This window comes from Fundulus heteroclitus, chromosome 8 (genome assembly GCF_011125445.2).
Source record: "Fundulus heteroclitus isolate FHET01 chromosome 8, MU-UCD_Fhet_4.1, whole genome shotgun sequence".
Taxonomy (NCBI): Eukaryota; Metazoa; Chordata; class Actinopteri; order Cyprinodontiformes; family Fundulidae; genus Fundulus; species Fundulus heteroclitus.
Window position 1 is genome coordinate 2,377,494 of NC_046368.1, and position 17,514 is coordinate 2,395,007.

Below are 17,514 nucleotides of genomic sequence, written 5' to 3' on the forward strand. Positions count from 1 at the left end.
CCCCTGTGAGCCCGCCTGCAGAGAGGCACATGGGACCAGGCCAATGGAAACTGGGGGCAGGTGAGGGCAGGTGAGGGCGGGGCCTGGTCAGATAATCCCAGGATAATCCCTGACTGCCATACCCTGGTGTCGCTGATGAGGGAGCAGCCAGAGCTGCTCTGGGAGCTGCAGCCCTGATTTTCTGATTTTCTCTCCAGAACCAAACCGCTGACTGACCCTAAATGAAGCTCAGAACTACCCAGATGTTCTGTTTCATATCTAACCCACAGCAGTGAGAGGTGGAGGAACATTTAGATCTTCATGGACCAGCAGAACCACGGAGTCATAAAAGGCTGCAGATGAATGGCGCTGGAGAGCAAATCATTCGGGTCGCTGATGTTCTGCGCTGCAGACTGAAACATGTTGCAGATCAGAACCTGTAGAAGTCAGCTGGACTCAGAACGGACTCGTTAAAGGATTTATTGTTACGGGGAGGTTGTGGAGCGGCTCAGTCGGTGTCTGCGGACCTCAGCGCTCTGCTGAGAGGGTGGCAGCTGGAGTCCATGTGGTCCAGGACCTGCTGCTTCCTGCGGCTGTAGAGCTGCTCCAGGACCAGGCCGTGGTGATGCTCTGTGAGAACCTGAGCCTGCTGCTCGCTGCGCAGCTGCTGCTGGTGCTGCATCTGAGCCTGCAGGTCGGCCCGCTGCACCGCTGCGGCCTGCCGGCGGCTGCAGAGAGAGACACAGAGAGTCAGGAGCTGCATGCTGCTTCTGCTGTTCCTCACCGGTTCCTCACCTGTTCCTCACCTGTTCCTCACCGGTTCCTCACCGGTTCCTCACCGGTTCCTCACCTGATGTTACCTGCTGCTCTGCAGGATCCATGCCTGGCTCTATAGCCCCTCACCTTTATACGCATTATGCTTAATGCTTTGGTTTTACCTGATAAATTAACTTTTCTTCAGATTACGAGATATTACTGGTAATTCATATTCATGTTGGGACCTTGTATATTTAGCTGTTGTGGTTATTTAGTTATTATCTTCATTACTTCTTTGGTTTTTAGGGATGATGCATCATGGGAGTTTTTGCTGAGTGAAGCCAAATGTTTTTTGACCTCTGTCGCTCTTTTTTCTATCTGCTCACTAAACGTTTAAATGCATGAACGTCTGACATGCAGGAGGTCTGAAGCGCTGATGCTTCACTGCAGAGCAGAGAAAGTGTCTGACATGCAGATTATTTACTGACAAATGTTTTAAAACCTCACAATAAACAGCTTCATTCCTACATTTATTCTGATCAAACATCATTTTCCTGTGGGAACAGGGTTAAATCTGCAGAGGTTTCATTCACCTGTGTCTGGTTTCATCCTATTTAAGGACAGCATTTAAATAAATTAAATTAATAGCTGTCGTCAGCGCTGAGGAGGCGTAACTAAGATCCAAAGGTTTATCAGCAGTTTCCTCTCATGCATCCTAATGAGGGACGGGTTGTTTTTAAATGATCTTATTTTACATTTAGTAGAATCGGCACCTTTTATGTTTCAGACTTAGTCTCCATGTGATTATTGCTCATCTTTCTGGGCTGATAACCTGGATTTCCTCAGTGAGACGCAGTAAATCTCATATTTATTCTAAATAACTGAATAAATTCTAAAAACTGACGGATCTCTTTGTCTCCATTATTTCAGTATTTTAAACTTCCGACCCTCCAGGATGGAGGAAACGAGCCTGAAGATAAACCAACAGCTGATTATTTCAACATGGCCGCCCGTCCCCCTCCTACCTCCTCCTCTCCTGCTCCTCCTGCAGAGCGGCCTCCTCTGCAGCTCTCCTCAGCTCCTCCTGCTCCTGCTGCAGCTCCTCCTGTTTCTGCAGGTTTGCAGCCACTGGTGGAACAGGAAGGTTCTGGATCAACACGTTCTGGTTCTGATCATCTGGACTCTGAGCGGCGCAGCGGCTCTCACGTTTGCTCTGGATCTGAAGGCGGCGCGCCTCCATCACCTCCTCCATCAGCCGGTCTCTGGCCGCTCTCCTCAGCCGGCTCTGCTCCTCCCGCTTCAGCCACGCCTCCTTCAGCTTCTCCTCCAGCAGCAGCTCCGTCTCCTCCTCCTCTCTCCTCTGCTTCTGCAGCTCCTCGGCCAGATACTGCCGGTACCTCTGCTGCTCCTCCCGCAGCTCCACCTGGACGCAGACAGGAACCTCCTGCAGCTCGGGTGGGCGGGGTCAAAGGTCGCGGTGCGGCGTGCAGCTTACCTTCCTCTGCGCCGCCTCCTCTCTCTGCTCCGTCTCCTGCTGGCTCATCTGCTGCAGGAGGTTCATGTCCAGCTGCAGCTCCTCCTGCTGCTCGCGGGCCAGACGCCTCATCTTCAGCCGCAGGTTCTGGTCCAGCTGCCGGCGCCGGTTCTGCTGCTGCTGCCGCTTCAGCTGCTGCTGCCGCTGCTGCTGCAGGAGCTGCACCTGCTGCTGCTGCCGCTGCACAGGGTCAGAGGTCAGAGGTCAGACACGGTTTACGCCCTGAGGAGGCCAGGCGGTTCTGAGCTCACCAGCAGCCGGGCCTCCTCCTCCTGCAGCTCCTTCTCCTGCCGCCTCCTGCTCTCTGCCGCCTCCATCTGCTCCTTCAGCCCCCGCTGCTGCTCCCCGTCTCTCTGCTGCCGCTGCAGCCTCTGCCGCTCCTCCTGCTCCTCCTTGGCCCGCCGGTCGGCCTCCCACAGCTCGTGGAAGAGCCGCTCCTCCTCCTGCAGCCGCCGCCGCTCCTCCTGCTGCCTCCTCACCTGGGCGGCCCGGTCCCGACTCACCTGCTGCTCGCGGCGCTGGCTCTGGATCCTGCGCGGCTCCTCGCATTGCTCCCTGGGGACGAACGCAGCAGGTCACACGCCGACGGGCCGGGCTGGTTCTGAGCCACAGAACCGGGACCACAGCTGGAGCCGGGTCCAAACCGGGTCAAAGCCCGCCCACGCTAGCGTGTGCACTAAGTACGTCATTAAGCGGTTAGCTAGCTTGTTGTGAACTACTGAAGCATCCATCTAGTTTCTGAGAGCTGCTACGTCATGAATGTGATGTTTAAACAACTGTGAGATGAACTAACCTCTTATTTTAATCCATGTTTGACTTGTTTATTTTCCTTTATTTTCTTTTGCATGTTTATTTTAGTAATGAGTAGAGTTTCCTAGGTTATTGAACTAGAATAACTACTAAGTCCGTCCGTCCGTCCATCCTCCTCATCTTATCCTGGGTCGGGTGGGGGGGGGGGGGGGGTAGCAGCTTCAGTAGGGAGGCCCAGACGTCCCTCTCTCCAGCCACTTGGACCAGCTCCTCAGGAGGAATCCCAAGGCGTTCCCAGCAGAGAGACATCGTCTCCGGCGGCGCCCCCCTGAGGCCGCGGCTACGCGTACAGCTCCGACCAATTCTCGACATTTTTTCACAAAAAATGCCGCCAAACTCGCTAGAAATCTCTCGTCTACCCAGCTGATCAGTACTTGACGGCGAGCGCCTGTTGGAGTTATGGTCATGTGGTGTTTTTGGACTTTTAAATACCACGCTCGACTGTTTACGTGGCTTCAGCGTACTACTGGTACCAGTCCCGGAGGCCTGTGAGGCGGCGGACTCGACGAGCAGCTCACGCCGGAGGAGAGCGAAGCGGAAGCGGTGTAGCCGGCTGAAGAAGCGCGGCTGCCGCGGAGGGTTAGCAGCTAAGCTAAAGGCTAACCCGTTCAGATCGCCGCTCCCATCCATCTGGCTCTCCAACGTCCGTTCACTGGACAACAAAATAGACCATTTACAACTCAAACTCTCTGCTAAGAGGGAGTTCAGGGACTGCTGCGCTCTGATCCTGACGAAGACATGGCTCAACCTATCAACAATCCCAGACCAAGCCTGGAGGAGCTAGCTACTTTCCGCTCCGACAGGAGCAAAGAACTCAGCGGTAAGACGAGGAGGTGGACTCTGCGTCTACATCAATTACTCCTGGTGTAAAAATGCTAGAATAGTCACAAGTCTCTGCTCTCCGGACATTGAGCTTATGATTATTAGCTGCAGACCTTTTTATCTGCTTAGAAAGTTTACTGTTGTTATCATCGCAGCGGTTTACGTCCCTCCCAGCGCTAATACAAAAGATGCTACGAGTGTTCTCTATCGGACTATCTCTGAGCTGCAATCTGCACACAGAGGGGGTTTTCATCATTGCTGGGGATTTTAACCAGGCAAATATGAAAACTGTTCTCCCTCAGTTCTACCAACATGTGGATTTTGCAACTTGGGGAAAGAACACTCTAGAGGCAGTTTATACAAATATTAAAGGCGCATTCAGGGCAGCCCCCCCCCCCGCCCTCACCTGGGCTCTTCAGACCATCTCTCTGTGATGCATACAGGCCCCTGCTGATCAGAGCAAAACCAACAGCGAGGCAGGTGAGGGTGTGGACTGAGGGAGCAATGGAGGCGCTCCAGGACTGTTTTGAGTGCTCTGACTGGAACATGTTCAAAGCTGCAGCAACTTATGAGGACAAGATCAACATTGATGAGTACGCCATGACTGTGTCAGCCTACATCAACAAATGCATTGAGGACGTCAGCACCACCAAGACCATCATCACCCGAGCAAACCTACGACCCTGGATCACTGAGGAGGTCTGTCGAGTGCTAAAAGCACGGAACTCAGCCTTCAAGTCTGGAGACAAGGAGGCACTGAGGACAGCGAGAGTCAACCTGAACCGTGCCATCAGGCTAGCAAAGCGGAACCACAGTCAGAAAATCCAGGAGCTTTTCCACGATGCCAGCAACACCAGGAGCATGTGGAAAGGCATCCGGGCGATCACTGAATAAAACATGCCCCACGTGTGGAAGACTCTGAGGAGAGTCAACCCGCGGAAGGCCCCAGGTCCCGACAACATACCTGGGCGGGTGCTCAAGGAGTGTGTAGGTCAGCTGGCTGGTGTCCTCACAGACATTTTTAACACCTCGATGGACCAAGCCACAGTGCCAGCATGCTTTAAGTCTGCCTCCATCATTCCGGTGCCAAAGAAACCTCAAGTCACCTGTTTCAACGACTACCGGCCTGTTGCACTGACTCCCATCATGATGAAGTGCTTTGAAAGGCTGATAAAGGAACATATCGTCTCCAGTCTCCCCCTGCTGTTCACCCTGATGACACATGACTGCGTCCCCAGGTTCACCACCAATCACATCGTGAAGTTTGCTGACGACACAACGGTGGTGGGCCTGATCAGAGACGACAACGACCAGGACTACAGAGAGGAGGTGGAGCAGCTGGTGGGCTGGTGCAGAGACAACAGCCTGATCCTGAACGTGGAGAAGACGAAGGAGATCATCGTCGACTTCAGGAAGAACCAGCCTCACCACGCTCCACTGCTCATCAACAGCTCAGCTGTGGAGGTGGTCAGCAGCACCAAGTTCCTGGGGGAGCACATCACGAACAACCTCACCTGGTCTGTAAAAACACCACGTCACTGGTGAAGAGGGCAGAGAAACGACTGTACTTCCTGAGGAGGATGAGGAGAGCCCGCCTGCCCCCGCCCATCCTCACGACCTTCTACAGAAGCACCATAGAGAGCATTCTGACCAGCTGTCTCTCTGTGTGGTGTGGAGGCTGCAGCGCCTCCGACTGGAAGAACGTGAGGAGAGTGGTGAGGACAGCAGAAGGGATCATCGGGGCTCCTCTTCCCTCCATCAAGGACATTTCATCTTAGCGCTGCGTGTCCCGTAACATCATCAGGGACCCCTCACCCCCCCCCCCCCCCACCATGGACTGTTCTCCCTGCTGCCCTCTGGGAAGAGGTTCCAGGTCCACCAGGTTCTGCAAAAGCTTTTTCCCTGCTGCCATCAGACTGTTGAAGTGCTGAATTATAACCACAAACTTTGCACAACATTCACATATTTGCACATTTTGCATCATTGCATCTCCATCTAGCATTATAAATGCTGCCGAACTCTTAGTTTTTAAATGCATGCTTGCACAAAAATTCTGCACATACAAATGGTTTTTAAAAAATACTCACCTGTACACTGCGACTTCTCCTGCATTGTCTACATTTAAGTTGTTTACTTTTTAAATCACTGCTGCACCATATACTGTAAATTAAATTCTTCTGCAATTTTTACAAGCTGTATTCAACGAAATTTCGTTCTGTACGCACTCTGTGCATACAAAATGACAAATAAAGTTGTCTAAGTCTCTAAGTCTCTAAGTCTAGTCCCTCCAGCGTGTCCTGGGTCTTCCCCTGGGCCTCCTCCCAGTGGGACGTGCCCGGAACACCTCACCAGGGAGGCGTCCAGGAGGCATCCTGACCAGATGCCCGAGCCACCTCAACTGGCTCCTCTGGACGTGGAGGAGCAGCGGCTCTACTCTGAGTCCTCCCCGGATGACTGAGCTCCTCACCCTATCTCTAAGGGAGAGCCCAGACACACTACGGAGAAAACTCATTTCAGCCGCTTGTATCCGGGATCTCGTTCTTTCGGTCACGACCCAAAGCTCGTGACCATAGATGAGGGTAGGAACGTAGATCGACCAAACTGGACCGGACCAAACTGGACCAGACTGGACCGGACCGGACCGGACTGGACCAAACTGGACCGGATCGGACCAGACCGGACCGGACTGGATCGGACCGGACTAAACTGGACCGGACCAGACCAGACCGGACCGGACTGGACCAGACTGAATCGGACCGGACCAGACCGGACCGGACTGGACCAGACTGGATCGGACCAGACTGGACTGGACCGGACCGTACCGGACCGGACTGGACTTGACCGGACCAGACTGGACCTGACTGGACCGGACTAGACTGGACCGGACCGGACTCGACCAGACTGGACTGGACCGGACCAAACTGGACCTGACTGGACCGGACTAGACTGGACCGGACCGGACTCGACCAGACTGGACTGGACTGGACCAAACTGGACCGGACCGGACCAAACTGGACCTGACCGGACCGTACCGGACCGGACCAGACTTGACCGGGCCGAGGTTCTGCAGCAGTTCTCACCTGAACAGCTGGTCCAGTTTCTCTGCCACCAGCTGCAGCCTCTCGCTCTCTCTCCTCTCCTTCAGGGCTTTAGCTCGCTCCCTCATCCTGGCCTGTCTCTCCACCGCCGTCTCCTTCACCTCCTCCAGCTCCTGCAGGAGCTGCGCCTCCTCCGCCTCCAGCAGCTCCCTGAGCCTGCGGGCCAAACAGCAGCATCACAGCAGACACCAAGCAGACAGCGCCGCCTCCTGCAGAGGAGCCGGGAGCCGGGTCCAGATCTCTGACCTGCGCCTCCTCTCGGTGATGTGGGCCTCCTGCTCCTGCAGCTCCGCCTGCACCCGCCTCTCCACGTCTCCTTGGACGAAGCGGCGCTCGCCGCTCTGCAGCCAGGAGGCCTTGACGCTGCAGCTCTGCAGGTCTCTGCTGAACTCCCGGACCTGGTCCTGGGCCTCCTCCCGTCTCTGGTTCTGCCGGATCAGGTGGTCTCTGGACCTCAGCGGGGGCGGCTTGGCTACCTGAGACCCACACAGGAAGTTAGCGCCTCCCCGCTCACTGTTCATGGAGCGGAACATGCAGATATGATGACGGATGGACGGGCTCTGCATATTCATATTAATGTTCCATAAACCTGTTTTATGCTTCTGAAGCAGATATTTTCTTATCTGGAGGGTTTCTGCATATTTATATATTTTATTAATGTTCCATAAACCTGTTTTTATGCTTCTGAAGCAGATATTTTCTCATTTGAAGTTTGCTGCAGCATCCCTGAAGCAGCCTGATTATCACAGGAGGACAAACCCTGGTCATAATGTTGTGCCTGGAAACCAGAAGGTCTGAGAACTCTGGGCGGCCATAGATGTAGTTTATGGCGCCTGTTTCCTGATTGGATGGTTCCGTTAGGGATCGACATATATCGACCAATCAGCTGAGAGGAAGACAAAATTCATCTAAATTGTGACTAACAGCAGTTTCACTTTCTGTAATAAAACCTTAATAAATTTACTTAACTTAATAAATACTTAATAAACTTTATAAAGTTTACAGTTTGTGTCGATAGATTAGAAAAATACTAATAATTTATAATCAGAAAATATCATCTACGGCGCTCAGAGACCAAAGCTCAGACTTTTATTTACAACAATCTGGTTTACAGACACAGAATATGTTACTGGACTTTAGCTTTAGGTTTAGGATCGACCAGAACCAGAACCAGAACCAGAGACGGTCCCTGTAGACAGCAACAGATTGTTCCTAAGGTCCTGCAGTGCTGCTCCGCTAGGAACTACTGGACTCTGAAAACCCAAACCAGCGGTTCTGACAGCAGATTCTGTAATCTGACCCAAACCCAGCGGTTCTGACAGCAGATTCTGTAATCTAACCCAAACCCAGCGGTTCTGACAGAAGATTCTGTAAACTGACCCAAACCCAGCGGTTCTGACAGCAGATTCTGTAATCTAACCCAAACCCAGCGGTTCTGACAGAAGATTCTGTAAACTGACCCAAACCCAGCGGTTCTGACAGCAGATTCTGTAATCTGACCCAAACCCAGCGGTTCTGACAGCAGATTCTACAGAAAGCTGACCCGAACCAGCGGTTCTGACAGCAGATTCTGTAAACTGACCCGAACCAGCGGTTCTGACAGCAGATTCTGTAAACTGACCCGAACCCAGCGGTTCTGACAGCAGATTCTGTAAACTGACCCGAACCCAGCGGTTCTGACAGCAGATTCTGTAAACTGACCCGAACCAGCGGTTCTGACAGCAGATTCTGTAAACTGACCCGAACCAGCGGTTCTGACAGCAGATTCTGTAAACTGACCCGAACCAGCGGTTCTGACAGCGGTTTCTCACCACAGCCACTGAATGCGGCGTCGGACCGGTGAACTCCCGGCATCTGGGCCTCCTCTCGCCGAGCAGCATCTTTTTATTTCTCTCCAACTGGACCTCTCGGAACCAGAACAGTCCAAACTCAACCGTCTCTGCAGCGGACCGAGCTTCTGTTACCGTGGTAACGGGTAAACAGGAGCGAGGTGACGTCAGATGTTGTGGGTCTGGCTCCAGAAACTCAATCATTAATTAAATCAACTAAACGAACCAGAAATGGTCAGATTATTAAATCCAGCTGCGGAAAAATAAATATAATTAATACAAAAAAAGTTCTAAAGAAATAAGCAGAAATCATTTTCATATTTTTTAAAAATCACACAGACCTAAAATAAAAATAACTAACCTGTCTTCTCAGACTCCACCACCAGGGGTCCTCGTTGAGTTACTGAATCACGTCCTCTCTATTATACACTGGAGTGCTGATTGGCCCGAAAAACTGAAGTCACCAGCCGCCATCTTGCTACTCCCTACTCTCACAGAACCCCATAGGATTTTGGACAAAGCAGTTATATATATATATAAAGATTGTTGAAAACGATTAATGGGGAAAGAGTTGAAAGTTTATCAGTAATGATAGAAATTCAACAAAATATACTTCCAGAAAGGATTAAGATAGGATCCATTAGTTTCCAGTTAGGCCTTACATCCCTGCCCCACTCAGGCGGGAGGGGGTTGTATAATATTTCTAAAAACTGGAATTCAATTTAGATTGTTAGCAAAAGGAGTTCAATTCGAATAACTGTAGAAGTTTGGAATAAGAAGGAAAGTGCTTTTTATAACTCTTGTAAAAAGATTCAGCATGAATTATTGGATGAAATGTGGTGGAACCCTGTACTGTGGTGATTTTAACGCACATCATTTGTTGTGGGGTACTAAATATGATTGAATAGTTATTGAAGAAATAATGGAGAATAAAAATCTTGTGTGTTTAAATGGTGGAAGTGGCGCAAGAGTTAATATGAAAACAGGTATAGGATCAGTAATACATCTTACAATACTGTCAAATTCGGTTGCAGGTGTAAGTTCATGGCAAATAATTCAAGTTACAACAATAGGAAGTGATCATTATCCCATAATAGCAGAAACAAACTTAGATATTGAAAAGTATAACATGGGGGGGTTTAAAGAAATGGTGTTTCAGTAGCGCCAACAGGGGAAAATGTAGACGTATAAGCCAGCAGGAACTGGGAAAAATTAATTTCATCTTGGAAGTTGATAGTTTAAATTTCTATGTTTGTGATGCCATTTTACACACCGCTAATCAATCCATACAGAATTAAAATTCTAAATAAAGTTTAACACACAGCCTGTAAGTTTGACGGACCTTAAAGCAAAATTAGAGACATTTCTTGACCCAGCTATCTGTAGCATTTTGATCAGGCAACCACGTGGCCACCTCTCTAGCGGACCCTTTTGTAGCAACTTGATCTGGGTTTGTTTCCCAGTTAAAACAAATAAATAAATGTATCCTTGTCAAATGCGTTCCCCAGTAAAGAAACACTGAAGATATAACTCACGTTCATCCAGAGTCCCAAACAAAATCAATTAACTAATCAAATTACTAAAAAATAAATGTATTCTAAACAACAACATTTAAACAAAAATCCTGAAACAACAATCAAGCAAATACATAAAAATGAAGTAATTAATCTAAATTCTAAAACTTAACAAAAATAGAGAAATAGCTCCTACATTATGATTTGTCTCTGGTTTGGATAGATGAACAGAAACAACGGCACAGCAGCAGATTCTGGTTTTATTAGATTTGATCCTTTTGTGAACAAATGTGGATTCCTTCCTAAACATATTATACACTTAATAGGATCTAAGACAAACAGCTGAGTGGAGATGTTAGGCTACATGAGCTTTTAACCACGCAGCCACACTAATGAGAACTTCGTGGACAACATGAGGATTCCCAGCTGGGATCTGGTGACTCAGGATTTCAGTGGAATTATAGATTAACAGAACAGAAACAGGATACACCTTCTTTATTGTGAAATCTTTTTTTCTAAGACATGCTGGTCACAAAAGGCAGATACTGTGTGGCTCCATTAAAACTATATTTGGAAACGTGAAATTTCCATAGTTCTGTTTTTTAATGTGAGCTGAACGGTGTAGGTAGCAGATCAGGATGTGTCTCAGGTTGATCTTGTGATCAGCGGCACGGTTCCCAAAGCGAGATGTTTGCCACTGAATGCTGCTCTGGAATATTCAGATATTTGAAACATATTATTTCCAAGTGGCAACATCAATGTGTTCAATAAACTGGATTTCTAACATTTAAGAAACGGTTTTGTGACATTGATTGTATTTTTAAACAGGCATCGACGCAGCCACCTGCCCTTTAGACCCATGTGCGTTTTCCAGCTGCTACCACTAGTTGATCAATCACATCTGTCCAGTGTTTTTTTTATTTTTTTATTTATTACTATTCCAAGTAGAATAAACATCTTACAGACAATATGAGGCAAATAATGTTAATACAGCATAACTGTTACACCGGGCTCATGTATCATGATTTATGTTGAATGATTCCACATAAATAGCAGAACCACTGGTGTTGTTATTTATGGCCTAAAATGTATGATGGGATGGTTATGGCGGCCCGGTTAAATGTTGATTGGAACGCTGGAATTTAGTTTAGTGATGGAAATTACTACATTTGAACTGTTGCTGAATCACTGAATTATGAGGCTGATCATAGAAGGACAGAAATTGCAGGATTATTTTACTGTGTATAAATTTCTTTGTTAAGGAAATATGCTGTAATTCTACTGTTTATGACATGTTCATGTCTCACACTGAGGTGATTCTAATGAACGTTGATGCACAGAGTTGTTTGTATAAGGTGACCAGATTTCTAAAATCAAATCTGGGGACATTTCTTGCTCGTGGATAAAAATCAATACATCTAATCAAGATGAAATTAGGAAACGGGGACAGTAATGGTTTCATTTATTTTTACATGTTTATTAATATTTAAACAATACAAATCAAGTGTAAAAGACAGGAATGTGCCTCTCCAGACCTTTAGTGCATCCTAAGATTAATAAAATCAATAAATAGTGTTATTAATAGAAACTAGAACTGTGTCTCTAGGTTCGGGCAAAGTGGTGGGAGTGGGAGTGGAGGGGTCCAGATTGGTTAGCAGGGTTTTCCAATTTTGTGGGACTCTGCCACCCCCTAAGGGGAAAGTGACATGAGGAAAAGAAAAACCAGTAAATACAAACATTTAGCCTGTGGCTGTCTGTGGAGACAGAGCCCCCCAAATTTCAAAAAAGTGCAACAAATACTCATTCTGTTCACGTCTACATACCTATGAGAAATAGGTTTTTCTGCGTTAACATCAAAAAGTAGCAGTCAAGCCCGCTGGTAAAGGATGATATGTGTTTCTTACTGTCAACTGACCACATAAGGGTTCTGTGCATCACAAAGCAGATTAATTTCTCCCATAATGGGCTATAAGCACATAGAGCACATAGTGCATAGAGCCTGTTTGGGACAAGACATTGTCCAATGGATTGTGGTGATGTGAGGTAAAACAAAGGCACAGACTTGTTATCCCCTTGACATGAATGCAAGTGATTTTGTGTGTAGTGCAGCATGAGCATGTATAAACTTACATTAAGTGTGTATAACTACATTATGTGTATGTGTATGGTAGTAGCTGATGTTTGAGTATATTGTTTGATCCTTTAAGGTGAGTTAACTCCGGTCAGGGAGTCGCTAACATGAGATCATCTCTGGTTTCTTCAAGGCGTTTTGTGTCTGAAGAGCCATCAGCCACGGTATCCAGAGGTCTGGATAAAATAAGAGGAGAAGAGGATATATTATGTGCAGAACTGAAATTTTTAAAACACAAGAAAAAAACAACAACTAAACTGCCTCTTTATTGTGCCACAGCTAGGGAAGAGCAGTGGAACTCATGTTCAGTGCAGAGACTCAGAAAGAGGTTATATCCTCAGACAATTGGGCTTCTCAACTCAAACCTGAGTATATCATATCAGAGCTTTATCACTTGAACTTTATTAATACTCTAAGTAAATATTTCTCACTTCTCGTCAATCATTCTTTACATCAATATTCCTATTTTCCTCCACTCTCATTTAATCTCCTTACTGTCTTCCTATTCTCTTCCTTTCACCTCTTGTATCAATCTTACATTATTCTAAAACAGAGACATTATATATTTAAAATCACTTCCAAAAACATTAGATTGTACAACATGAAAACGTCCTCTTATTATTATTATTATTATTATTATTTCCTCTGATTAAATACAAAAAATGCTAATTACCACAATACTAGGAGCTACAAGCAAAAACAACATAATAAATTAACCTTAAACAGGCAGTTATCTCTTCCTCCATCGTTCTCAGATCATGTAAATATTTTCTCATTCAGTTCTCCTGTTACTGACTCCTATTTTTTCATGAGGAACTTTCATAAATCCAAACTGAGCAGTAGAAAAGGTAAACCTAAGCCTGGAAATCTATGCTCATAAATCCCAACCATAAATCAGCAAAAAAAACTTGTAATAACTCTACTAATAACTAACTATCTGAAATATAAACTAAAGGTCACCAATCAGTTCTAAAACATCTTTAGAGGAACCCTTGTTGATCCCTGGAGAACCAGCGTACCAGTTTAGCGCCTTACAAAGAGTTTTCAATCATTCTGTTACATTTTATCTGAGTGTCTTTTACTCATGTGAGCAGCAACTCGTGGTCTTGTCTTACTTTTTATTGATTATTTTTTTAACCTGGAAAAAAAAAAAAATTTCTCACAGGATCAGCTTGATCCAAATAAGATGAATCGATTAACACACTTACCATAACACAGCAGCTCCCCATCAGTTGCCACCAGTTGACGACTTTTCACTTCTTCTTCTTCTGTTTTAAAAGTGGTGCGCTCGTCTTCTTCTTCTTCTTCCTCTTCTTGTTTTAATGGCATCTGACATCCAAAAGGATCATTACCGCCATCTAGTGGTGCGCTCTGTTCCTCGTCTTTATATTATCAGCAGCGCAACCAGCTACCGCAACACATTTTCCCCTTCGGTAAAATCGGGGACATTTCCGGGGACAGCTTTAGCCGGGGACAGGTGGTCCAAAACGGGGACAGTCCCCGGAAAACGGGGACGTCTGGTCACCCTATGTTTGTAACGTCAGGGATAAAACAGGAGATGCTTTATGAGCTGACTCCAGCCTGCATCCTGCTCAGTCCGTCCACACTGGTGTAGAGCAGCTCCACCAAGCCCTCTGGACTGATCTCCATATCACCCCATTTCTTCTTCAGATGCTCCAGATCATTGGCTGCAATGAGGAACTTGGCCACCCAGTGGAGCTCCCCTTCCTCCTGCAGGGGCAGCGGTGGAGACTCTGGAAGTCTGGCCTGACCATCCTGCACACCGTCAACCTGGGCAGACACAGCGTGGAGATCAGCGTCCTGGAGGGAAGAATGTTTGTGGAACGTTTTCCTGGAGGGAGTGAACTCACCATCTGAAGGATGCAGTTCAGGGTTTCAGAACCACTTTTAGCCAGAAGAGCTGCAGTATTGTCTGGTAACTCTACAGAGAAACAACACCAGAGACGTTAGCATTAATATGGGTACCAGAGAGAACCAGGGCAGGCTGATGATGAGAGCTAACGTCTTAGTTTTCACTCTCAGAGGTTTAGATACTAGCAGTTCACATAAACTATGCACAATAAATAACTGTGTGTAACTGTGTCTGCAGCATGAAGAGTCACTATAAGGCAGGAAGAAGTTTACACTTTGACTGCATTAAATATAAATTAGAAATATGATGGTAGATGAGGCCTGATTGTGCTTAGCAGCTGTGTTCTGTTCAAATAACCAAGATGGTAGTAAAAAACTTGGTTGCACATTAGCTACAACAATGCTAAAGAGCTTCTATTTACTGCAAACCAGGACCGTTCACATTTATTGCTCTTCACAGGACTGTTACAGCTTTTAAATATTTCAAAAGTGAAATGATCCATCAAATGATTCCACAGGCAATCCAGTCAATCCAGTAATTAAATATAGTTATTATGCTGCACCGGCTTCTTTAACTAAATTAGGTGACCATCATGGTCGTAAATCATGGTGTGCATGAAGATAAAACCTTTAGTTCATCCTCAGAAAGTTCTGCTGTAACAGTTTAAAGACTATTTGCTCACCGTGCCTGGGCTCAACAAGGTTCCTGTTGATCAACCAGAAGAATTCATCTGGGCTCTTTATGTTCTGTCCAGTAAAGACTAACCCAAGTACCAGACCAAGTCCTCACAGTGTAATGATGGTTAAAGCAGGATGCATTATTCCAGACACACATCTATACTGGTTCTGGATCATGAAGATGGTTCTGGATCATGAAGATGGTTCTGGTTCTTCATGATGGTTCTGGATCATGAAGATGGTTCTGGATCATGGAGATGGTTCTGGATCATGAAGATGGTTCTGGTTCTTCATGATGGTTCTGGATCATGGAGATGGTTCTGGATCATGAAGATGGTTCTGGTTCTTAATGATGGTTCAGGACACTGCACCTGCCTGCTGCTCCTCTGACTCTAACGGTTCTAGAGGGTGTTGAGTTCTCCTCTCTTTGATAGAGAGTTTGCTCTAACGGTTTCTCTTCCTCCTCTATCTCGCTCATTTGTGATCAAACCAGCGTGTGCAACATCAAAAACCTTCCCCCTGAAACACCTGACAGGTGAAAACCACATGACCACTACACAGTAAGCAGCAGTCTGCAGACCAAAGGCTCCAGTTGAGTTTTTGCTCCAAGGATTTATCTGAATGAGTTTATACAACAATCCAAGGAATCATTGAATTTCTTACTTTGAACAATTTAATAGGAATAATTAATGTAAATGTGATATTTACCATGTAATGCACAGACCAGCACATGAACAGCTTTTGTCGAATCACTGGAAGCTTTGGAAACATCCAGGACATCCAAGAAGGAGGCAACAGCTTCAGACTGTGGACGCTGACGTTTTCCATGCCTGTACTCATACAGCTGATGGCAGGAAATGGAGGATTTTATAACGTACATGTCATTTTTTTCATTACCATCTCATGAAGGTCTGTTTAGGGGTTATCTCTTACTGCATCGTCCAGCACAGCCAGAGGTTCCCTCTCACTTTCCATCATCAATCTCCAGAACTTTCTCAGCAGGTCCATACGGGCTGACCCAGGGACATCTGCAAGGGCCTCCAGAACCTTTGCTTCTCTTTTTATTTCTGCAGGGAAAAAATGACTAGTTATCTTTTTATCAGCTAATCAGTAAAAGTCTTTCTGGTGTAAGAAAAGTATTGTAAGCATCCAGAACCACATGTGTGACTGACTGCAGTGTAAAGCACTGGGACTTCATTAAGCACAAGCCATTTATCATTTCTAGCTATCGCTGAAAAACATTTATTATGTTCCACAAACAAGTCATGAGATCATTTACAGGGACTTACTGTTCACCATCATTCTGCCAAGGCTATTTGCTACTTGGGGGGGATGCATCATGAACAGCTTGGGTTTTGCGGAGACAACATTGGATCCACCTGTGTATAAATAAAGTTTGCATCAGAATGTGTCTCTTTTGTTTGAAGATAAGATAACAGAATAAAGTGGACAGACTCATTAAATTCCAACAAAGCATCTTAGTGTTACACATCTGATAGAGTACACTGCTGAGGCCCCAGTCACTGGATTTAACCATCAGACATAATGTAGAACTCTAATTAAGCCAGCCTCGTATTAATCTAACATAACCCTGGTTATGTTAGATTAATAAGAAGACATATAACTGAACTAACTGCAGCTTCCATAATTTATGCTTCCTTAACTGAAGTGAAACTGTGCTGACTGAGACCAACGGGTCAAAATCTGACGTCAGAACCTTGTCAGAGCCGGCAGGAGACAGCAACTACAAAATGATTTCTATTATTCTGGAGAAGCACACAATCCTGTTTCATGTTCTATGAAGCTAGCTAGCAGCAAGAAGCTAAACCATGCTAACATTCTCCTGAACGCCCAAACAACTCTAAACTTTCCACCACAACTCAGAATATCTGAATGTTTCTGGTAACTTTGGTTATTGATAAGTCATTTTTATGTCCTATTATTAATTGATTATGAAGTGCTAGTAGCCAAATCATCACAAACTCCTAGACTAATTTAAATATATATATTTGTTATGATTTTGGTTTGGGTTCCAAAATATTAATCATGACTTTTAATTAGAATTTCCAATAATTATAATTAAAACCATAATTGCACAACAATTAGAAAGAAACAACATTTTGTAAATTAGACAGGTCTGATAAGGGAAATACCTGATGGGTCCCTTGGCAAGTCCTCAATAGTAATTTTATGCATTAGAGCTATAAAAATAAATAGAAAAAAGATGTTAATAAAGAATCAGCAGACGAAGGCCTGGTTACCAACAACTTTCCTTTATAATTAAAGAAGGAACTTACTTTGTTCCACTATCCTATACTCTGGTGAGATCTCTAAACAGACAAGACAAAAAGTTATGACATTGTGATTATATAAGATTATCTTTAATCAGATTAGACAGATGTAATGTTTGGTTCTCACTCAGGTAACCATCCTCCAAGGTAATCTCCTTAAGAGCGAAGGCAAAGATGTTTCCTTTTGGCACAGTGAGGGT

The 17,514-nt window shown here is 45.9% G+C and overlaps 2 protein-coding genes across 2 annotated transcripts; both read right to left on the reverse strand.

The window, feature by feature from the left end:
* Nucleotides 1–8,977, reverse strand: cfap53 (cilia and flagella associated protein 53). The gene is made up of 8 exons (XM_012861768.3): nt 8,811–8,977; nt 7,246–7,475; nt 6,982–7,155; nt 2,521–2,824; nt 2,231–2,449; nt 1,942–2,158; nt 1,761–1,863; nt 1–707 (listed from the first exon to the last, which is right to left on the reverse strand). Exons 1-8 carry the CDS (start codon nt 8,877–8,879, stop codon nt 488–490), a joined length of 1,536 nt encoding a protein of 511 aa, XP_012717222.2. The 5' UTR covers nt 8,880–8,977; the 3' UTR covers nt 1–487.
* A 2,131-nt stretch (nt 8,978–11,108) lies between these two features.
* Nucleotides 11,109–17,218, reverse strand: LOC110368488. The gene is made up of 7 exons (XM_036139909.1): nt 17,177–17,218; nt 16,313–16,402; nt 15,957–16,090; nt 15,732–15,867; nt 14,345–14,415; nt 14,004–14,264; nt 11,109–11,686 (listed from the first exon to the last, which is right to left on the reverse strand). The coding sequence occupies exons 2-6, from the start codon at nt 16,362–16,364 to the stop codon at nt 14,037–14,039; spliced, it is 621 nt and encodes a 206-aa protein (XP_035995802.1). The 5' UTR covers nt 16,365–16,402; nt 17,177–17,218; the 3' UTR covers nt 11,109–11,686; nt 14,004–14,036.
* Nucleotides 17,219–17,514: the final 296 nt, after the last annotated feature.